The sequence below is a fragment of the Aricia agestis genome, chromosome 2 (genome assembly GCF_905147365.1).
Source record: "Aricia agestis chromosome 2, ilAriAges1.1, whole genome shotgun sequence".
NCBI lineage: Eukaryota > Metazoa > Arthropoda > Insecta > Lepidoptera > Lycaenidae > Aricia > Aricia agestis.
In genome coordinates, this window is record NC_056407.1 from 2,548,884 (window position 1) to 2,573,034 (window position 24,151).

The 24,151-nt window shown below is 38.2% G+C and overlaps 3 protein-coding genes across 4 annotated transcripts; all 3 read left to right on the plus strand.

The window, feature by feature from the left end:
* Window positions 1-363: 363 nt before the first annotated feature.
* LOC121737804 (histidine triad nucleotide-binding protein 1-like) lies at window positions 364-23,339 on the plus strand. Of its 2 annotated transcripts, XM_042129512.1 has the most exons (5): window positions 364-542; window positions 988-1,099; window positions 1,660-1,838; window positions 9,054-9,063; window positions 23,329-23,339. In XM_042129512.1, exons 1-3 carry the CDS (start codon window positions 432-434, stop codon window positions 1,818-1,820), a joined length of 384 nt encoding a protein of 127 aa, XP_041985446.1. In that variant the 5' UTR covers window positions 364-431; the 3' UTR covers window positions 1,821-1,838; window positions 9,054-9,063; window positions 23,329-23,339. The 2 variants fall into 2 exon arrangements, with proteins under 2 accessions (XP_041985446.1, XP_041985453.1); XM_042129519.1 differs by lacking the exons at window positions 9,054-9,063; window positions 23,329-23,339 and adding an exon at window positions 7,357-7,374 and having other exon boundaries at window positions 365-542; window positions 1,660-1,820.
* On the plus strand, window positions 8,041-15,912 carry LOC121737798 (translin). Its single transcript, XM_042129498.1, has 7 exons — window positions 8,041-8,202; window positions 8,295-8,382; window positions 9,108-9,204; window positions 9,432-9,547; window positions 10,193-10,275; window positions 11,122-11,213; window positions 15,727-15,912. The coding sequence occupies exons 1-7, from the start codon at window positions 8,125-8,127 to the stop codon at window positions 15,863-15,865; spliced, it is 693 nt and encodes a 230-aa protein (XP_041985432.1). The 5' UTR covers window positions 8,041-8,124; the 3' UTR covers window positions 15,866-15,912.
* LOC121737786 (cytochrome P450 6B6-like) lies at window positions 16,821-19,650 on the plus strand. Its single transcript, XM_042129488.1, has 3 exons — window positions 16,821-17,990; window positions 18,159-18,412; window positions 19,166-19,650. Exons 1-3 carry the CDS (start codon window positions 16,885-16,887, stop codon window positions 19,336-19,338), a joined length of 1,533 nt encoding a protein of 510 aa, XP_041985422.1. The 5' UTR covers window positions 16,821-16,884; the 3' UTR covers window positions 19,339-19,650.
* Window positions 23,340-24,151: the final 812 nt, after the last annotated feature.

Below are 24,151 nucleotides of genomic sequence, written 5' to 3' on the forward strand. Positions count from 1 at the left end.
TTGCGGAGAATGTGAAAGAGTGATGTTGTGTTTTTATATTATTTTCCTAAAATTGTGTTATCTGGGTTTTTAATGTGTAATATTGGTAGGATATTAACCATTAGACATTCTTTATCGTGCAAAAGTGTGGGAAAGTAATGTAATAACCAGAAACGTGCTCTTTTGTGTTCCCTCCAAAACTCCATCGAAAGTTTCAGTAAAGCGTCTACCACTTTACTGAATCGACTGACTTGACTTCTTGGCTGTATTGACTTTATACTTAGACTTTGACTAGACTTTAGACCGGACTGACCTGACGATAATATAGAAAATTTTGACACTGGCCATGGCTATAGCCGAAGTGCCATTATAAGAAGAAGAAGAATGCCGTTGTCACTTGTCAGATATCCTTTGGGCTTTGAGCAATTTTCTTGATTTTTCCAATAATAAAAATGGCTGGAGAAGTTGAACTAGCTCAATCTGCTGCTCCTGGAGGAGATACAATTTTTGGGAAAATCATCAGGAAAGAAATTCCGGCTAAAATAGTGTTTGAAGATGACCAAGTACGTACCTATATTTTACAAACGCAAAACAGCTGTCCTGAGCAAATATTTCCGGCATCGCCGGCTGCCGGCAATAAACCTAAGCAAAGCATTACCTATTGTGTTTACAGCATTCTGAATTGTATATAAAAATTTAGACTTGATTCTTAGATTTAATAATAATTACTTCCTTACGGTCTACATAATAACGTGTGTCTTTCAAAGTATTATAACCTCATTAGAAAATCAAAATTTTGCACTAAGTAGGTACCTTTTTCGTGGCATACGCTTAAGTACTAATTTGATGGATTTATTGCGGATATTTTTATTTAAATCTAACATGAAAACAACTAAATTATCAAAGAAAGGCTTAAGCATTGATCTGCACTGTATCTCAAATAAAACTTCTTTGTTATTTATAATACAATTAAAGCTTCTATATATTAATATAAGTTAAATGTTTCAGTGCATGGCATTTCATGATGTGAACCCACAAGCTCCAACCCATATACTGGTAATCCCAAAGAAGCCTATACCGCAACTTTCTAAGTCTGAAGATGCAGATGAACAACTTCTTGGTAATAACTTCCCAGTGGTTTTTCTTATTGCTAGTATCATCAAAAATATTTACTTACCAATATAATATTCTTTACCTTCTAAAAAAATTGGTATAAGTATTTTGTAATTATTGATCCATTCCAAATAATTCTAGTAGTAGACTCCAATAATTGATTCATGTGTTTAATATTATTAACGCCTCCGTGGTCTAGTGGTATAGAGCGCGGCTCTTGACTCGGAGGTCGTGGGTTCGATTCCCGCGTTGGAAACATGTTTTTTCCAAGTTTGGTTAGGACAATGCAGGCTGATCACCTGATTGTCTGACAAGTAAGATGATCCATGCGTCGGATGGGCATGTAAAAAGTCGGTCCTGCGCCTGATCTCTCGCCAGTCGTGTCGGTCGTCCGTCCCACTGGGTTATGAGAGTAAAGGAATAGAGAGTGCTCTTGTGTACTGCGCACACACTTGGACACTATAAATTACTCCTGCGTAGCTGGCCTGGTTTCAATGAAACCGGCCACCGTCACCGAAACCGGTGTGGGAGCTATTATTATTATTATTTATTCTATTTGTTCAATAGGTCATCTTCTAGTTGCTGCACGAAAAATTGCTGCTCAAGAAGGCTTGGACAAAAGTGGATTCCGTTTAGTGGTGAATGACGGCAAGAATGGTGCTCAAAGTGTCTATCATCTTCACATTCATATCCTAGGTGGACGCCAAATGCAATGGCCACCTGGCTAATACAATATCCATAATCTCAATAAACAAATTTCTACACTACTGAAGTGTGTTTTTAATTATTTAAAGCCTAGTAACAATGAATATATATCTGTGATATATCTCAGCAAAAACATTTTCATGTAAAAATGTTGCCAAGATGAGAACATATTATAGTTTGTACTTTGTGGTGTCAAAAAGAGTGTAGTGAGATATCATGTACAAGAGCCAAGTTTCTAACCTTACATACTCTAAATCTAAAAACCTTAATTTAAACACTAAAGCGCGGCAAAATACTTGATATTAATGTAATGTGTCAGCCGTACGAGAAGAATCTAAAAACTCTATTACATTAATCAAAATGAGTGGCCTGACCATTATTTATTATTTATCGATTATGTATTTCTGTAGCAACAAATACTAAAAACAAAATAAATTTAATATTTTGGGGGCTTTCATACTGCATACAAAAAACGTGATTTTTTGCTACTTATTTTTTAATTTTTTCCTATTGATAATAATAGATGTCACTGTTGGTCGTCTATATATACTAGTAATCTGTGGTCTACAGACTACATCGCGGTATAGCTTGCACATGGCTTGCACAATGCACATGCTTGCACGAATACTTTCATACAATGATATTCTATGTTACTAACGTAACTAGATTGGAAATTTACGGTAGCAACGCGTTGCCACTTCGAAGATGCCTGCAGGCATATCTCACATACATAATGAGTTAATGACATAACGAATATATGACTTGACATTGTCTTTTGAACAAAAAAGTGGTTACGCATTTCTGAGAATCTTTTGTAAGACATTGCTACTCTAGTATTTTAGAAACTCATTGCTTTCATATATATACTCTAGAGCAGGGGTCGGCAAGTAATTTTAGGTGAGGATTCGTTGAAAGAATTTTCGTCCGTTCTGAAATAATTGAGAAAATCATCAGAGTCCAATATTTTTAAAATGATTAAGTGAGTCAACAACCGTCTTTTTTACGTTCTTTTTCATCACATATAGCTATACAAGCCAGCGCTATTATAATTTAGAAAATAATCAGTCCAATATTTTTAAAATGTTTATAGGGTTTTTTCTTTTATTTAACCACCGTTTCATCTACAACCATCTTTTTTAACGTTTTTTTTATCACATAATATAGCTATACAAGCCAGCGCTATTGAGGTCTTTTGAGGTTTAGATAGTGGTCCTATTGTTCACTTTTCCCAAGCCTAGCCAAGACAGACAAGTTGATTTTTTTACAGGGAGTCGTTTTCTATCCTAATTCGGCTCTGGTGGAATGAAGTACTTTGTGAAATTAATAAAAAGCAATGTACATAAAGTAAATCATATATTGGTTTTCTTTAGACGATCAACCGAACACTCAAAACTGACAAGGTGTCAAATATCAAAAACATAGGAAATAAACATCTTCTAAAATCTGAACGGCCAACACCATCTTACACTAAAGAGGTTTACCTCAACACCTTCTCTAGATGTGCTGGCCAAGACAGTTCGCCAGATGTTTAAACCGAGTCCTAGCAAGAGGCTTTGTAAAAATATCTGCCAGCTGCAGCTCAGTGCTGATCCTCTTCACAGTTATAGTTCCATTCGCCACTAGCTCTCGTACAAAAAAGTGCCGAATGCGTATGTGCTTTGTCCTTCTGTGAAACTCAGGGTTCTCAGCAAGACGTACAGCTGCCTCGTTGTCTACATACAGTACAGGTAGGCCTTCCGTCTTCACCAAACTACCAATAAGACGAGTTAGCCAAATGCTTTCTCTTGCAGCTTCACTGGCAGCGACTATCTCGGCTTCTGTGGTAGATATTGCAACGCTTTGTTGCCTCTGGCTGAGCCACGATACTGCTCCACCAGCATATAGGCATAGAACTCCAGAAGTAGATCTTCCTGTCGCAATATCTCCGCCGTGGTCGGCGTCACTATAACATTCTATGTTACCTCTTTTAAAATTCCTTTTATAAAGTATTCCCAAATCGGGTGCATACTGCAGATAGCGTAGAATGCGCTTCAACTTTACGCAGTCTGTTGGAGTGGGATTTTCTAGTTTTCTGGAGACCACACTCACAGCGTATGCGATATCGGGTCTAGTGCCAACCATCAGATATGCGAGTGCACCAACCACTTGCCTGTAGTTCCTGATAAAAAAGTCGTCGTCCTTCTCTGGTTTCTGAACTACTTCTTCTTTAACAATCGGAGTGGATACCGGCCTGCATTCTTGCATTCCAAACCGTTTCAAAATTTTCTTAACATAAGCTGTCTGGTGGATTCTTATATCACCACCTTCTCTGGTTTCTATCTCTATTCCCAGGAAATACGAGATTGCCTTCGTTGTAATTTTGAACCTCTCTTTTAGTTTTTCAAGGAACTTCTCAATTACACCTTCACTTGTACCAGCGACCAGCCCGTCATCGACATAGAGAGCCACTATCAGCTTTTCGTATCCAATGTCTCTTTTGAAGAGGCATGGATCTGCCTCACTGACTTCAAAGCCAATTTCCTTGAAGAAATCCAGAATAGTCCTGTTCCAACAACGAGGAGCTTGCTTCAGACCGTATAAACTTTTCTTTAGCAGGCAGACTCGACCCGTCCCGTCATCATACCCTTCTGGCTGCTTCATATATATTTCTTCGTCTGATAGAGATCCGTAAAGAAAAGCTGTTGAAACATCGAACTGACTTAGTTTCATGCCTTCACTAGCTGCAATACTCAATACCGCTCGGACTGTTGCCATCTTGGCTACAGGGCTAAAAGTCTGGTCGTAGTCTTCTCCCTTTCTTTGTCGAAAGCCTTTTACTACTAGTCGAGCTTTGTACTTGTTGACTGTACCATCAGGGTTTTGCTTTACCTTATAAACCCATTTGCATGGAATAGCTTTCCGGTTCTTGGGTAACCTGTCTAGAATCCATGTCTTATTCTCTTTCAGGGATTCAATCTCGCTTTCCATAGCTTTAATCCACAACTCCTTATCAGGGCAGGCTATTGCTTCCTTGTACGTGTTAGGCTCTACATAGGAATCTGTACCGACATATGATACGAAATCATTGAATTTACCAGGGCGTCTGAGGAGAGAGCGGTCTCTTAAGAGCATCTCATGTCTTGCTAACTGCTCAATGATCTCCCCTTCATTTTCATCATTGACTCGTTCATCTCTTTCCTCATTCTCCCCCCCTAATTCAATAGATTCATCTTCATCTGGCATCTCTGGAAGTACATTTTCTAATTCTACCTCATCACTGGCAACAGGGGCTTCAACAGCGTCTTGGCTTTCTTCCTGGGCTATGTCTCTGTGCCTCTCAACCAGTACGTCCTCATTGACATCAGTATTAAAGGTAGATTTCCTTCTAACATATAAAGGAACTTCCAGGTCAGTCAAATCTTTCTCCACTTGTGAACCATCGGAGTCAATTTTTGATTCTATGGGTCTTTCATCGAATGTGACATCTCGAGATCGTACCAGAGAGTTTGATTCCTTGTTCCAAAGTCTGTACCCATCGTCGTTGTCATAGCCAATAAAGATGCACTTTTGTGCCTTCTTCTGCATTTTCTTCCTTTTTTGTTTGGGAATATGCACGTAGCACGTAGAACCGACGATCCTCAAATGTTTAATTTGTGGTTTCTTACCAAACCACAGCTCGAATGGGGATTTATCTTCCACAGAAGTTGGGCCTGTTCTGTTCAAAATGTAAACCGCAGTCTTCACCAACTCAGCCCATAAAACTTGAGGAAGTTCTTCATGTGCATACATCATTGCTCTAACCATTTCCACGATTGTGCGGTTTTCCCTTTCACTAATGCCATTCTGTTCAGGCGTGTAAGGCATAACCAACCGTTGGTGTATTCCATACTTGTCCAATTCTTTACGTACTTTTTCATTATCGAATTCGCCTCCGTTATCACTCAGAAATTCCTTAATTCGGTGACCTGCTGCCTTCGCATCTGCTAACATCAGACTTAGTAACTCAGGTACTTCCGATTTATTTTTCATGATGTACACGTAACGGTACTTGGAGAATTCGTCTTTGAATAAAACGAAATACCGAGACTTCGAACAACTTGGTGGGAATGGACCACATACATCAGAGTGAATGCGTTCTCCTGGACTGACAGCTTTTTCTCGGACACCAAACTTCTTCCTATGTGTCTTTCCAAAAATGCATCCTTCGCATAGACTCCCACTGTCCTTTGCCTTTACATCAAGTTCTCGTTCTATTACTCGCTTCACATGGCGTTTGTCCTGATGACCCATACGTTCGTGGTAAAGCTGTAACGTGTCAATTGCATTCAACATCACCATTTTCTTGGGTTGAATCGGTTTACAGTTCAGTTTGTACAAACCGCCATGTTTTTGTCTACTTCCAGTCACGCACAATTCTCCTTTAATCCTAAATGAGCAAGTAGTGCCTTGTGACGTAAACAAACTTTCCGTATTTATATCATGTGCTGAGAGCACCGAAAAGAGATTCTTCGTGACTTTCGGAACTAGCCACACGTCATTCATTAAGAATGTTCTTTTCTTTGTCTGCATAAGAATCGAACCCTTTCCTAGCGCATCTACCACTTTCCCATCAGCAGTGGTTACCATGTGTGGTTCTTGGAAACGCTCGAAATCCTGGAACCAGTCACTTCTCATTGTAACGTGATGTGTGGCGCCATTGTCAACGTACCACTCATCCCGATCCGTGTTACAATCAATGACGTTGACCAGCACAGCCATCATGTTGGTCATTCCTGCTTTTCCGCGCCGTTCCTTTTTAGGGCAGTCCTTCTTGAAGTGCCCAACTTCACCACAACCATGACACTTAAACGCTTTGGGTTTTTTCTTTATAGACCTTCGCGTACGGTCAACAATCAAAGCTTCACCAGTGGATCTTGACACGCATCCAGTATCTTCCTTGGAGGTTGTCGTCAATGCCCTTTCATGGGCACAAAGCTGACTGGTCAGATTGTCTATAGTTCTGTCCTTCTTTGACATCATTAACCAACTCGACTTGAAGGAAAAATATCCTTCCGGCAATGTATCCAAAATCTTGCATATAAGTAGTATTTGTGGCAGCTCCTTCCCATCATCAGCCTTAACTAGCTCTTGATTTAGATTATGCCACAAATTCTTCGCTTTGGATATATGAGTCGCAATGTCGTCTGAGATGTCCATCTTTAACTGAAATAGGCTCGTACAGGCGTGATACAGACGGTCATCGTTCACGCCGTCATATAGCCGATGTAGTTCATCCCAGACATCACTTGGACTTGAAAACCTGATCACCTTATCTAATGCTTCATCGGAAATATTGTTCGTAATCAATAAAAGAGCCGTACTTTCTAGTTTCAAGTACTCTCCTAAATTCTTCTTGTATTCGGCCATTGCCGCTGCAGCAGTAGCATCGCCACTGTTGATTGCTGGCTTCTCTGGCTTACTAACTTTACGATTCACAATATCGATAAGCCCATCCATACCTCTCAGTAGTGCAGTCATCCTGTATCGCCACTGCACCCAGTTAGTACCATCCAACTTTGAGATTTGCATTTTACTTAATTCCATAATGAATATTTTTAGTACTTCTTACGTTCTGGGCACATAACCTTTTACAGGGAGTCGTTTTCTATCCTAATTCGGCTCTGGTGGAATGAAGTACTTTGTGAAATTAATAAAAAGCAATGTACATAAAGTAAATCATATATTGGTTTTCTTTAGACGATCAACCGAACACTCAAAACTGACAAGGTGTCAAATATCAAAAACATAGGAAATAAACATCTTCTAAAATCTGAACGGCCAACACCATCTTACACTAAAGAGGTTTACCTCAACAGATTTACGTGTAGATAGAGATTCAACTTTGTTGACCCAACCAAGGTGACCTCTGTTGGTGGTTGGAACCGATCGTGTATACGGCCTTTAAGGTTTTAAATAATTTTTAAAGAAGGCGAAGTAGGCAGTAGCTGTTAAGGTGCCCATACACGGGACAATTTGTCGTTTCGATCGATCGTCAAGAAAATCGTCCAATCGATCTTTTGAACGTAAAATCGTTTGCGATATTGCTACACACGTACAATTTGTCGTTCGATTTTATCATCGAGGAGATAAATCGTTACGATAATTGTCCCGTGTTTGGTACTACTAATATATATTCTGTGCCCGTGTATGGCCACCTTTAAAGAAAAGTGAATGTCAAACTTTCCGGCCTCTTTTGTTCAATGTTTCCGGCACGGTGTTTGTTTTGTTTTCAATCTTTGCATTTGTAAATGTTTTTAGAATAACTTTAAAGAAAAACTGATTCACTTAAATACAATATAATAAACAAAAATGTCCACAAATCCCCATATTAATGCCATTTTCAGTGAATTCCAAAAAACACTTGATGAGGAACAAGAAACACGCGAGGTTCGTATATTGTTTTTGTTTCTCCTCGTGAATAATTCTAATTCCTGATTTGTTCATACTCATGTTATAACATACTTGTGCTGTTTATTCAGGCTATAAGAACTATCTGCAAAGATGTCGATCAATTATCCCGCGAGATAACCACTGTGTTGCAAGTTATTCATCACAACGAAGAATCAAGTAAGTTGCATAAAAGTTTCTACCCTAGTTAAAATGTTTGTACCTACATACTACGTTGTTCATCTTAAATGTCTCGCTGTTATTTTAGCTGTTCTTTCGGCTTTTGTGTTTGTTGAATACGCTATGGAACTTCTACCTAAATAATTATGTGCTTAGATTTTTTTTATACCAGCAGAGGGCATTGAACTGCATATCTTTTCATGTTTGAATGCTTATCACTATCATCTAGGTCATTGCTAAATTATAGTTTCACCATCCTTAATACCTCATAAGATTCCCAGATCATATAAATCTTTACTCCCCCCTTGGTGGGACAATCAGTGTCAATTCGCCAAACTCGCCAGAAAAATTGTTGAACAAATATACAATCACCGTATGACAGAAGAAAACTTTTTGAACTACAAAAAGTTTGATGCTTTGGTAAAAAAATTTTTTGAACAAAAAAAGCTTGAAAGCTGGCGCCGCTACTGCGCTACACTCACTCCAGGTAAAGTAGGTGGGACTTTGTGTCATCATTGAAATCTTGTACTTATTAATACAGCTGAAACCATGCTAGTTATTACTGACACATCTTGTTATTATTTTCTAATTTTTGTAAACTATGTACAAGTTATAACTTCATCGTGACTAGTATAGGGATACAATGAAAATAATGTAATTAAAAAACGTTTAACATATTTTGTAAGATAGAATTTTGAAATAAAAGTGTGTATTTTTTGTTTCAGTAATGCAAGCTTGTATGAAAGCTCGTGAGTTGTTTGAAAAAGCTAGGGATGGATACAAAAAATTAAAAGACACTGTGCCTTCAACTGATTATTATAAGTAAGTTTAAAACAGATTTCCGTATAAATAACCCATCGATAGTGGGAAAACGAGACACAATAGATATTCTATTGTGTCTCGTTCACCCGTGAGCGTTTGGGGCTTGATGAATTAATTACTAAACACTAGCTGGTAACTTTAATAGTGCTTTTTTGATAATATTCACCTCATTTACTTTAATATTGAAACTATGTACCTAGTTCATATTTTGATTTAAATATTTGCAGGTACCAAGATCACTGGCGCTTTATGACACAGAGATATTGTTTCTTGATATCTCTTGTGATCTGGTTAGAGAAAGGTATACTGGCCAGTCATGAAACTGTTGCAGAGGTCTTGGGAGGTTTGTATTCAACAACAATACACTGATGATTATAAATTCCAAGTGTAAAAGCATGTATCATTATTTCATATTGTCTAGTCTTCCATGGAAGATAAGGATACCTATTCTTATTTGGGAAATAAGCCAAGGCCAAGGTAACAGACCTTTTCCCTAGAACTTACACGTCATGACTCATGATGCATGAAAACTACTTTTTTTAAACACACAAATTGTGTGCTAGAAAAGTATGTGTTTGCAATACCTATTATTCAAGGATTATGTATGCTATACATGTAACAACTAATTGATATTTTAATGATGTGAGTGGCGGCCGAAAAGATCTTCCGACCGAGCGAGATAGCATGCTCTTTCAGGCCGGAGCCCACTGACGTCATTTCAGACGTTGTATATAGGAGTGAGCACACTGAGACGGGCCGTGCCGGGGCTCATCGCAAAAATCCGCCTCCATACAATTTGTATGGAAGCGGAAATCCGATGCGCCCCGACACAGTGTGCGATACGCGCATCCTCTTCCGTACAAATTGTATGGAGGCAGATTTTTGCGATGAGCCCTGGCACGGCCCATCTCAGTGTGCTCACTCCTTATATCTTGCCTATCTCCGAAACATCGATCGATAATTATGTATGTGTAATATTTATTTCCAGTGAGTGATGTTGAAGAGAAATGTGGATTTCATTTGGATGTGGAAGACTATCTTGTTGGTTTGCTCCTTATGTGCACTGAATTGGTGAGTCAAATTTTTATAACTACCTACTAGTATCAAAATATTATTTTACACAATACTACACTTCGAGGAATTGGGAGAAAATTTCAGACCTATGAGCAGCATGCTACCATATGTGCAATGTGTGCAATGCACACGGGCGCCATCGTCTAGGGGCGCCAAATCGCCATCTTTTAGGGGCGCCAAAACCAAAGCCCCAAGGACTCGCCCTTGGCCGATTTTTGTATGCTTTATTTCACCTACATACCATAAAAAATAAATTTAAAAAACTTGCCTTAAGGGGCGCCAAAATCTTTTTTGCACACGGGCGCCAGTAGCCCTTACGGGGGCCCTGGCTATGAGCTTCTGCAGCATTCATGTTACTAAGGGTTGCATGCAACTTAGTTCACTTGCATTTCCTTAATCGCGCAGAAAACTTACCTAGCTTATTTCCCAATGTAATATGCACTATTTTTGTATCATATTATATCAATATCTGTTCAGTGGTGATAACCATGTGATGACTGATATCCATCACTATTCATCAATTGCAAAACTAATGTTAATGTTTCTTTTAAATAACTAGATGACGCTCGCTAATGCGTTGCGCCAAAACTCATTTATCGCGCGGTAATCGTAAATTTTTCCGGGACAAAAAGTATACTATGTCCTTTTCTAGGACTCAAAGTATCTCCATGCCAAATTTCAGCAAAATCGGTTCAGCCGTTAGGGCGTGAAGAGGTAACAGACACACAGACGGACATACAGACAGACAGACACACTTTTGCATTTATAATATTATTGGTATATTGGTATATTAGTATGGATAAATATTAAATAATTTAAATAATATGTATTGTTATGTTACAGTCGAGGCTAGCTGTGAACTCAGTGACGCGCGGGGATTACAACCGGCCGGTGCAGATATCCAAATTCGTCATGGAACTCAATGCTGGCTTCAGGTTACTTTAGCATATATCTGTATTCTGTAGCTCTACCAAGAGTAGCTATAGTATTTTTCGATACTCGATACAGACTACCGTAAATTTTTAGTATGGCAAATTTTACAGCGCCTCTAGCGGTTACTTGTGGAACTAAAATCACCATAATAAATATTTAGGTACGTACTTACTACTTACTCATGGTAGAGCTACTGAAATAGAGTGCATGCAATGACCTAAAGTTTGTACGCAAGCAAATTATTAACAGTTTTATTCAGCTTATATCTGATCAGACATTACTAGTCATGAGTTATGACCATAGTAATAATAGTTTTAAAAAAACTAAAAAAATACGCTTTTTTTTTAAATTTTTTTTCAAAAAATTTTGACAAATTATTGCATTGCTGCAAAGTTTCGAATTAATTAGACTACTGGAGATAGGTGAAAATTGTACTCAAAGATTCCGTTACATACATGCAGCCCGAGCATATAAAAGCGTGTTAAAAATATAAAATCTTTTCTTTCTAAGATCCCTTTTTAACCGACTTCCAAAAAGGAGGAGGTTATATTATGTTCGGCTGTGAATTTTTTTTGTATGTTCAACGATTACTCCGCTGTTTGCGAACTGATTTTCAATTTTGTTATATAATATTAAGTTTCACTCCAATTTGGTACCATGTTCACAAAAGTATGATCTGATGTTGGGATCCATGAGTAATCGAGGGAACTCCTCAAAATTTATATGGAAACATATGGTGATTTTGGTTTTATGAGAAGCATCCTAAGCATATGCTACCAAAACGCAAGATTTTGCACCAAGGTATAATATACAGGGTGTAATAAGACCACTTCCGATAACTTTGGGGTATGATTATACTACATTTTCTGATTACGAATATGTATTTTTTTTTAATTTTTTTTTTTATTTTTTTAATTTTTTATTCTTTATTTTTTTATAATTAAAACCCTTTAAACATGATAATAAACCACATAGAAAAATATTTTAAAATATTTTTTTAAATTTTATTATTTTTACCCCAATAAGCATTTGCAAGCGCGCGGTCAACGTTCTCGTGTTCCGAGTACATACCCGAGAACGTTGACCGCGTTAATCAGCTGTTAGCTCCGCCCTACGCACGCTAAGTCGAAAGGTCGTATGCGACGAATGACGATACACTACGAGTTACGACTTACGACAGAACACACAGAAACCCTAATGTATGTCTTTTCAATTTCAAACCCATGAAGGTCACCATGACGTGGAACTTAGAACTCTGACCTCTGACCTCTCATCTAAGCTACTTGCAGTGTTAAGAGTTTAATGGTAGCTCATGTAGAAAACTGTAAGTAACTGTCTGTGCATGTGTAACAACTTACGACAGTATGGCAAACTTCTAAGATTATTAGACTAGTTAAAAAGTTCATCGTAAGTAACGAAACCTATGCGGATGAACTGTTTATCCGCAATCGTTACTTATCAATCGAAATAACAGATGATACACGAAAAAACCTCATACATAAAACTGGCAATTAACTTACGTGAAAAATGTTGAGTTCAAGTGTTCTTACTTCTTTATGCATTTTGAAAATAGTCCTTAACACCAAGCAATAAGACCAGTCACTACCAAGAACGTCAAAAAAACTTCTCGTTAACGAAATGTATCACACCACAAAGTATTTTATTACAACTGAAATAATAATCAATTATTAACACTTTACACAATACTACCACGTTTTGATACTTGAAGTAATTGTTAAAAAATCAAACTTATCTCCTAACAACTCTAACAACCTATTACCTCAATGCTCAAATGGCTACTAAATTAAAAAATCTATTTTAATTTTTGAAATAATGTTCGTCGTGTATCGACTTTCGGAAGTAGTCAAAGGACACCGACCGGCGGCTTGCTTTGATCGCGGCGCCGACAAAGCGCGCCGCTGTGAAGGTGCCTGACGCACGTGTCGCTAATCCATTTCAAGGACAATCTAAGTGTTGTACCCTATAAATTCAATACTATTTAGTCGATATTTAAATTACCATTAAATAATAAAAATTATAACTATTATTTAGTAGATCTCATCTCATTTTTTTAAATTCGATACCTACATTACCGTGATAAAGTGATTGTTATACCGTGGTACGCGTTATGCGCGTCTAAAATACTTTAATACCTAATTAATTAAATAACTTTTAATTATTGTCGCTTTTCTTAATATTGAGTAGGTATTTGTTTATTTTTAGTTTGACAGTAATCAATACGTACTCGTATGTAAAACAATTAATACGATTTATCGATAAAAAAATTATCGATTACTCAAAATATTCACATTGCACAGGGATACATCCCTATTATTTTACAAAGTTTTTTCTTCAATTTTGTTCAGTCGGCTGTCTAACACGCGCCGTGCTGGTGTAGGTACTGTGACGTTTTTGTTTAAGTTTTGTAATTTTACGTTTAGATGTTGTCATATTATTGCTTGTTTTGTGTATTGTTAACTATTTTTTTTTATGTTTGTAATTAATAACGGGCCGTGACAAGATACGTCCGATGAATGTGCGATGCTTTAAGGAACAGGTGAACATCGTCGTCGATAGACGATAGTGCGGTTTAAACAGTGGAATAAAAAGTGTTTAAAGAATTGGAATGTCTCCTGTAATTACTTTTGTTAAGTGTTGAATAACTCTGCAATCTACATCGAGTTAGATGGATCATGGAGCACAGTTCGAACTGCATTTCATAAAAGCAGACAGCTGATCACAGGTCAGTGAACATGTTATCACGTATGTTTTCCATTGATAGGTATTGATAGGTGCAGTAGGTAACTGTGTATGTATTTTTACAGATGTGTAAATCGGATGATGATCGGATGTGAATTATGATTTCTTTTCCTTTTTGGCCGGAAGTAAAAACTGAGTATTTTTGAGTAAAAACCTGAGAAACGGTAATTAATAAATTGTAACATTTTGTTAAATCGTGTAAACTATTGTAATTTATCATTACAATATTGGTGGTTTATTCACTAGGTACCTACGGGCTAGGGTATAGGGCACACCACGATCAGCTGTTTTGTCTTAACTCATGACTAGCGCAGAGCCGCGCGCGCGGTATTCGGCGCGGGCGGCGCGGGGGGGCCGGCTCGGCCCGGGGTTTCATTCATCGGCGGCGGGCGATATTATCGCGCATTAACTGCACGCATTATACATTGCGTGTTGAAAATTTTGACTATTTTAAAAACTGGCGATTACATGAAAATTTCTTGCACCAATGGATATATCTCATGCCCTATAATAACCCCACGAAGTTATCGGAAGCGGTCTTTTGACACCCTGTATACTATGGTTCCGAAGATACTAATAAAACTCCGGACCACACTGTGCCTTTTTTGTTCATTAAGGCATGCATCATAATTCATAGCGCAGTCAACAGTGCACGTGAGGCATGCCCGCGACTTACCGTATCCAAAACTTTCGCTTTTTTCCTTTTTTTTCTGGAATTTCTTATGACCAAATAAGGCGCACATATTCCACCCAGTAAAATGTTCTCGTCGCACATGTTAATAAGCTGACAGACACTGCAACTGAACAAAAATTACAATGTTGGCGTTGCATTCGTTGACGCATTCAATTATTAAATGCGCCAATACGAAAGTTGAATGAAAGAAGATGATGAAAATTGAAGATGAAAGTGCACAGTGTGGACATAGCTAATCTATATCGTAATAGGAATATGAAACACAATCGCATTTATGAGTAAAATACTTCGTTCTTTAATGTATTTTTATTTATTTACACGATTTTGCTCCTTATTACCATACATAATATACAGATTGAATTATATTTAATTATTTGATAGATTAAAATTGTTAAATTACCTAGCACAGGTTTACTGTGCTTCGATTTTTTTTTAAATGTATTGTTTAAAATTATCTACCTGATATTTGTGAGCACGTGTGACTCTTAACAAATTGTAATAAGAATTAAGATCCGTAGAATATTAAATATACGCGATGGTTTACTAAGGAACTAAAAAGAGTAACTGAAATTATTATTTTTCACAAAAAATAAAACCGACTTCCAAAGTAAAATCAATAATAACATTTTAACGTTGTATATATCTTGCCGTTCTCCGAAACTTCGATAGCGCGATGCAGGAATGTTAGGCGAATTGTGGGTACCGCCACAACATCCTTATAATATGAACTAAAAAGTATTAAATAATTTTTCCTATCTACTATTGACTTTTTCCGAATTCGGCTAAACCTCAACTATTTCTGTACTCATAATTCATAATTTTGAAGTCGGTGCCAGTTACAAAAGTTTCAAATACCTATTCTGTCAGAGAACTGAAGATTCAGCTGTCTGGTACCGACTTCAAAATGATGAGATTGAGATTGAGTACAGAGATAGTTGAGGTTTAGCCGAATTCGGAAAAATTATTTAATACTTTTTAGTTCATATAATAAGGATGTTAATATTGTTTTTACCTTGGAAGTCGGTTTAAATTTTTTGTTAATTAGACACTTTCTGTTTCAGACTACTAAATCTCAAGAACGACCATCTTCGTAAACGGTTCGACGCGCTAAAGTACGACGTGAAGAAGATAGAAGAAGTAGTGTACGATCTCAGTATAAGAGGACTACTGCCCAAGACTGCCGACGCCGAACAAAATTAGACTGTTAATTTTTATTTATAAGCAGTAAATAAATATAACTTTAATTTTTTTATTCCATTCTTAAAAAACTCGATGACATGTACCTTTTCTTTTCGAATGATAACGTTACCACGATTAAGACTTGTAAAAGTGATAATGATAGGCCAAAAGCCAACAGTAAAAATATTATGAAAGTTGTCATAATATGATAATATATTATGTCTATACTAGCTGACCCGGCAAACGTTGTTTTGCCATAACAAGTAAGTATACATTATTTCTAGTATTGACAATATAAAAAGTAGACCTTTTAGTCCGGGTTCCCTAGAATATTTTTTATTACTATTGTATTAGCTTGATAGTTATAAAAAAATGTTCTCGGGAACCTGTAGAGTGTAGGTACTATATGACGAAGTACGTTCAAATGCGTTGAGCCGTTTTGGAGGAATTCGTGAACAAACACTGTGACACGAGAATTTTATATAATTATTTAAGATTAGGACCAGTTATCCCCAACCCGATTAAACTAGAAGATTAACTAGAGCGATTAACACGATTCATGTCGTGACTGCAACGGAGTGGAGCCGATATAATATCTTAAGACTTAAAGCTATGGCCCATAGCTATGGCTAACAGGACCCGTTTTCCGTGTTGGGAAATTAAAACCTGCTAGAAAATAGCATAGAAAATACTTTATTTGTACAACTTGAAACTAAACTTAAACTTAAAAAACACAATAAAGGAAAACTATGTACAAATAGGCGGTCTTACTGCTAGCAGCAGTTTCTGCCAGACAAAATAAGAGTAGAGTGAAAATAAAATCTTGCATAGTCTCTCTCTTAGATTTGAGTGGAGTTAGGTTTTCACATAGTTATATTAATAATAACTTGTAGTCCCGGCCAAAACCGGCTCCCCGACTATACTTAATTTATAGTTTATGCAGTTTTTATGGTTTACGACAGTAATTACATGCAGAAAATGCGCGAGCTGATAAGTATTTCCTATAAAACAATGTAAGTATAATAAAAGAAAAAGTTAAAATGATTTTCCTTCTTTGCGTTCTTCTGCTCCTGGTCGCTCTGTACTACTACGGCACCAGGAACCACGACCACTGGTCGAGGAAGCACGTCGCGGGCGACCGGCCGCTCCCCTTCGCCGGGAACAGCCTCGCCCAGTACGCGGAGGGGGTCAGCCTGGCCGGCCGCTACGAGAGTCTCCACAGGCGCTACCCGAACGAGAGATGCGTCGGATTCTTCAAAGGGAACCGGCCGGGGCTGCTGCTGCGGGACCCCGAGCTGATAAAGCGCGTCCTAATAGCGGACTTCCGGCACTTCCACGACAAGGGCCTGTGCGCGGTGACCCGCGAGCCGCTGCTGAGGAACCTGTTCACCGCCGACGGGGACGTGTGGAAGCTGGTGAGGCAGAACCTGACGCCGGCGTTCTCGAACGCCAAGCTGCGGGCGATGTTCCCGCTGGTACAGAAGGTGTCCGGGCGCCTGGCCGACGTGATCGGCCGCCGCGTCGCCGGTAGCGCGGAGTTGGACGCGCGCGCCCTCATGACCAAGTACGTGACGGACATCGTCGGCATGTGCGGCTTCGGCCTCGACACGAACACGCTGGCGGACGAGTCGCCGGACTTCGCCGCGCTCGGAGCTCGTATATTCAAGATAAAGCCGCGCGACGCCGTCATCGGCGTGGCGAAGGAGCTGGCGCCCGAGTTGTTCATGAACCTGCACTTCCTCTCGGCGGAAGTGACCGGGAAGATAGTGTCGCTAACGCGGCAGGTGGCGGCGCAGCGGGGCCACGCCCCCTCGGGCCGGCACGACTTCGTGGACCTGCTGCTCGAGCTGCGGCGGCGGGGCGCGCTGGTCGGCGAGTCCATCGAGACGTGCGATCCGAACGGAGCGCCGGCTAGAGTTGAAATCGGGCTGGACGATGAGCTGATGGCCGCGCAGGTGTTCATATTCTTCACGGCGGGGTTCGAGACCTCGTCGTCCGCGGCCAGCTTCATGCTGCACGAGCTGGCGTACGACCGCCGCGCGCAGGACCGCTGTCGGCGCGAGGTGTGCGACGTGCTCGACAAGTACGACGGTGAATTGTGCTACGACGCCGTCAGGGAGATGAAGTACTTGGAAATGACGTTGAAGTGAGTGAATTCGGTACGCTTGATATTATTCAGAAATTCTCGAGAAACAAAATTCATATTTAAAGTAAAAATATTAACGTCTTACAGAGCGCTAACTTGTTGTTATATTTGAAAACATCAGTGTTTGTTCTTTTCTCAAAAAGTTTTTCACCTCATCTTTTAACACAGGGAAACTCTACGCCTACATCCGTCGCCGGCTTTTCTTTTACGAAAGTGTGTGAGGAGCTACCGGTTCCCCGGGACCGATATAACTATAGACAAGGGCACGGATCTGATAATTTCCAACTTGGGCCTGCATCGCGACGAGGAGCACTTCCCGAACGCCACGGAGTTCAGACCGGAGCGATTCCATCCCGACAATGTGGGGACTATCAACAAGTGCACCTATTTACCTTTCGGAGACGGCCCCAGAGCTTGCATTGGTGAGTGGAAAATATTTAAATTTTCGATTATTGAGTGGTCTCGTAAACAATCAGATAGATCAAACACACAATGAAGATAAGTGCTATATTTCGACCTAACTACGCAGCAGTGGAGCGATGAGGTACGTGAGGTTCAAATATTATTTGTTTGAGACGTAAGCACGCAACCAGCGTATTATTTATTGTGCCAACTGACAGATACCTACTATGAGACGTATCGAACAGCGTCGCTGCCGGATAATGCGGCCTGGCTGCTAAGATATGCGTTTGTACGGGTAATTAAAAATGTTTTGACAGGGGTTTATCAATTTTCAAATTGGCTAACGACACAACATTAATCAACAACGCTGTTAAAACGATAAACTTCCGTAGTAAAAGCTTAAAAACTGGACACTAAAAATCAAATCATTATTGGGTTTAACTCATAAAGTTAATATTACCTAACGGAATAGAGAAACAAAGGCCTAAGCAAGAGAGATGTCACTATCAGTAACACTGCGTGGTAAAAAGAGACATGTGATACACGACAACAGCACTCTTTTTTTGACATCCAGTCGGCACGTGCCGCACGTTGACAATTTAATCTCATAGAAATCATGTTCAATCATGCTTGTGTAAGTGTATACTGTATACATATTTTTACACACAGATGAAACCAATTTCAGTTTCGTTTGACAGCTCGAGATTGTTGCTCTATTCCGCTAAATATATTAACTTTATGGTTTAACTTTAGCTAAACTGTCAACATTTCAGGTGAGCGCATGGGTCTGATGCAGACGCTGGCGGGTGTCGCGACAGTGCTGCGTCACTGCACCGTGGCGCCCTCCGCCCGCTCGGTGCGGGAACCCCGCGTCGACCGCAACTCCGTGCTCATAGACAACATCGTTGGGGGACTTCCCCTGATGTTCACTAGAATTGACATGTAATGCCATCCATAAAATATTTCACACCTAAAGGGGGTAGGGGGTCGACGAATATTGAGGTGGTTTTAATTTTTAGATGTAAAATTGTAAATTTGTGATGTCAAGCGAGGGGAGGTCTCACCAATGTGACCATATTATGTGACAAGTAGGCGGGGGAAGGGAGGGGGTCTAAAATCATAAAAATCGTGTGACGTACTTTATGGATGGTTGCAATTCGACGTCATAGTTCATACAAAGTGTCATTAAAATTTACTAGTGGTGCAATCACATCGTTTATCATAGTCACACTGCACCTATTAATAGTAGTGGAGGGGAGGGTGCTATTTGTGTAGTCACTCGAGCGTCATGATGACCTAGTAGGTTTTTTACATCTACCACGTGAGAAATCTGATTTCTATACCATGATAACTAGACACATGTCGGAAGCCTATACAAGCTTAATCTGACACGCTCGAGCTTGTCCCGAAATCTCCTCTTCCTCTCCCCAACTATAAAGGTTTCCTTTAGCTTAAAATAATAATAAAAAGTAATAAAAGATAACATAGTAGAATGAAAATACGTTTATTAAAATAAACAGTCAAAAGAGCAAATCCTGACACTAACTTACATTATTACAGCCACATTTTATAGATACAATTGTTTATCATAACAATATAACTACTAATCATACAATTACTCACTAATATTATTACTAGATGTATATTTACATTGTGACACAGTTTTTGTGAATGAACGTAATAAGAAAGGAATTATATATACAGGCTGTAACAAAAATGAGTTATAATACTTTAGGGTGTGTACGTGTTCCTTGTAGAGAGTTCACTGTGAAAGTAGCAGCGCTGAATTTTTTTTTTCACTTTTGTATGGGGAAACTCGTGGCGCTGGGGCTCTTGCCCATACAAAAGTGAAAAAAAATGTTGGTCTTTCAGCGCTGTTACTTTCACAGTGAACTCTCTACAAGGAACACGTACACACCCTAAAGTATTATCACTAATTTTTGTTACACACTGTATTGTCAAATTATATAGGTATGCAAAAAATATTAATTTCTATTTTGAAAAGAAAGTATTTGCTTCTTTAGCAGTTTGAAAAATATAATATTTATAAATCGCTAATAATCTCTTAGTAAATTAATAAGATTAGTAAATTTGTATAAAAAATGCTTCAAATCACATTACATTGGAATAGCTGCATGTTTTTGCATACATTTCTTTACATCACTATGAAAAAAGGTGTATTTCACACCGAACACAACATGCCATGAAGAGTATAGAAATATATAAATGTACTTACCCATAAAAATATATGAGCAATATATTAAGTAAGTATATGTTTTGACAAAGCCTCAAAAAATATAAGATATACAGTATGAACAATATACTATTATCGTTTAAATAAAATTATATATTGAAAGTTTAAAGTAAGTACTCAAACAATCTTAAAAATTTAGATGATAGAAAAATAAACATATATTTAAAGAAAAAGTTCTTCACAATGTTCATACAAACATGTCCCAAACTAAAATAAAAAAAAAACAAATCAATAGCCGCGTAGGGCAGATGCTCCGGTTTTGGCTACTGACCCCTTTTTGGCCATTTTGGACTTCCGAGCGGTGTTATTAAGGCATAGACAATAACGTTACTTTATGATGTACGGTTTTTAAAATATTGAAATATGGCAACACTTTTACCGATGACAGTGGTGATATGTCAAATTTCACTTTGACGTAATACACCATTTTTTGTAGACGGTCGTGAAATGTGGTTATTCTTAGCAAAAACAATAAGGCGAGCGGGTGAGTAATCAGTTGTAATTTTCGGAATCTTTGTTTATTTTTTGGACGTATATGTTAATATTACATAAGAAACATACTATCTCAGTAGAAATAAAGTTATTTTACCGCCACACTTTTAAGAAGTGAGGTTATTCGTAGGTGGCCACTAATGGTACCTAAATTATAAGATTCACCATCTTTGGCCACACAGCTGGCCAAAGATGGTGCCCATAGGAACCCCAATTCTGGCCACATGTTTTTGTTATTGACTTTTTAATATGTGTTCTGATAGTTTTCGCTATTTTCAGAAAAACAAAATGTCGAGGCTTCCGAAGAAAAATAAAGTAGATGATGTGAAAAGAAAATTATTTCTATATTTTCCGCACAAAGTGACACAAGCATTGAATGCAATCAGAAAGGGGATGCCGGTTGCCACTGCTAGTAGAGACTTTAATGTACCTCGAACTACTTTGCGGCATAAACTTTCTGGAAAAGCCCCAGAAACATCTGGACATGTGGGACCCCAGGCCGTTCTTGGAAGTGACATAGAAAGAGAAATTGTCTTATGGATTAAAGATTGTGCTCGTGCTGGATTTCCAATCAATAAGGAAGGTCTATTAGATTCGGTCAAAAAAGTAGTCATAAAAGGACAACTTAAGACACCTTTTATTAATAATAGACCTTCCAGATCTTGGTTCGACGGGTTTATGACAAGGCATCCTGACCTTAGCCAAAAACATGCTGAATATATCAATAAAGCTCGTGCCTTGATAACTGAGGAAAAAATTCGGAACTGGTTTAAAGAAGTTTCATCGTTATTGGGTGAAGAAAACCTCAAAATTCTAGAAGATCCTTTGCGAGTATGGAACTGTGACGAAACTGCTTTCTTTCTGGCACCAAAAGGAAGTCTTGTCTTAGCTGAAAAAGGACAACATGTTTATGACACGTCAAAAAATAGCGACAAAGATAATATAACGACCCTTTTCACAGTTAATGCTGCTGGTCAATATGCCCCTCCGTTAACTGTGTACAAATACAAGAGAATGAGTTCTGATGTTATTGATAATGCACCAGATGGATGGGGAGTCGGAAAAACCGACAAAGGTTGGATGACTGGGGAATCATTTTATGAGTATATAGCAAATGTATTCATTCCATACCTAAAAGAAAAAGGAATTCAATTACCAATCATATTATTCCTTGATGGCCACAAGTCGCATTTGACTATGCAGCTCAGCGAATTGTGTCGGGAAAACGGTATTATCGTAGTCGCTCTTGTCCCAAACACAACTCATATGTTACAACCTTTGGACGTTGCTGTATTTTATCCCTTAAAACAGAACTGGCGTCAGCTCGTTAAAAAGTGGCGTATTGAAAACGACGGCCAAGAAATTACAAAGTTTAATTTACCATCAGCTTTGGAAAGTTTACTGCTTGGCAATAAAGAGAGTTTTGAAAGAAATGTGAGGGCAGGGTTTCAGACATGTGGTTTATATCCATTTGGAGCTGATTTTGTTAATTTTAAAAGAATAGTGAAAAATACCAACATAAAAGCAAGCAACGATAACTACTCAAGACTAACTATTTCTGAATCCAGCTACATTTCATATTTGGAGAGTAAAATAGATCCACACTTACTCAAAGACTTTTACACTACGTTTGAATCAGGCAAAGACTGGGACGGCAATAAGGAGGCGTCAATGTTATATGACACTTGGCTTGCTTTTAAAAATGATAATACTGCTACCATATCGCGGGCTCACATTACATCTCGTGATACTAACAACGCTGTCAGAGAAACTCATTCACCATCGCTTCTTGACCAATCTGCTATCGATAGTGTATCTAACGCTCAAATTGAAAACGACTCCCGCAAAGCCACTTTTTTTTAAAGTAGTACATTACACGAAGAAGAACAAGAAAGTGTACCGTCCACCTATCGTACCAGTGCTGAAGTTACTCCACATGATCATCAAAAGGATATACTGCATGAAAATAGCTCTTCAAACATCAGTAATGAAGACGTTCACACCGACGAGAACAAATGTTCAAATTTGCCTGTTGTCACGCGAACAGTGAGATATTTAGTAAAAGATTGTTTACTATATCCAGGGAAAGTAGTTCCTAAAAATACAAGAAAGGCAACATATGTCCCGTCCGTCATTACATCCAATCAATGGCGAGATATCATGAAGGCAGCTGAAAAAGAAAAGTTAGAGAAAAAAACTGTCAAAAAGAAGAAAGAGAAAGAAACTGACAAGAAGAAGAAAGGTAAACAACTCAAACAACAAAATAAAAAAGTATCTAGAGCTAGAGTAATTTCGTCTTCTGAAGAAGATGGTGAGGTCAATTATATTGAAAGCGGTGAAAGCGAATGGAATGAGTTTAGTGATTCAAATGATGAAAACATGAAAGAAAAAGAAAATAAAATGCACAATAAAAGAAAAAGATCTCAGATTGATGACTCAAGTTCTGAGTCAGAATTACCTTTAAATCAATTGACAAACTCGTCCAATAAAGAGTGTAAACAGAACATGAAAACAGGATCCTTTGTTATCATTAAATATGAAGGTGAATACTTTCCTGGCAGAATTGAAAACAAAGATGGAGGTTTTTATGAAATTAGCACAATGGTTTTATCTACAAATAATACATTCCGTTGGCCCGAGAAACCAGATAAAATTTGGTATACAATTAACGATATTGTTGAAACTATAAATCCACCTATCAAGCATAATAACAGAGGTTTCTTCAAAGTTATTGAAATGGAATGGTTTTTGCCAAACATTTACACTTAAAATCTTTTTATTTAGAATTTTAATCAAGACTGAGTAGGTACTATAATTACTACAACCAAAGTTCCTCTTAATTAAAAATATATACCAACTGAAATATATAATAAGTTTGCAATTATATAAAACCAATATCAAAGATTGATAGGCACTTACCTCAATGTTGATCTCTTTAATTTTTAAGATGAATAATAAATAAATCTAGATTAATATGCATATATTTGTGTTTTATTTTTTGGTGGCCAAAACT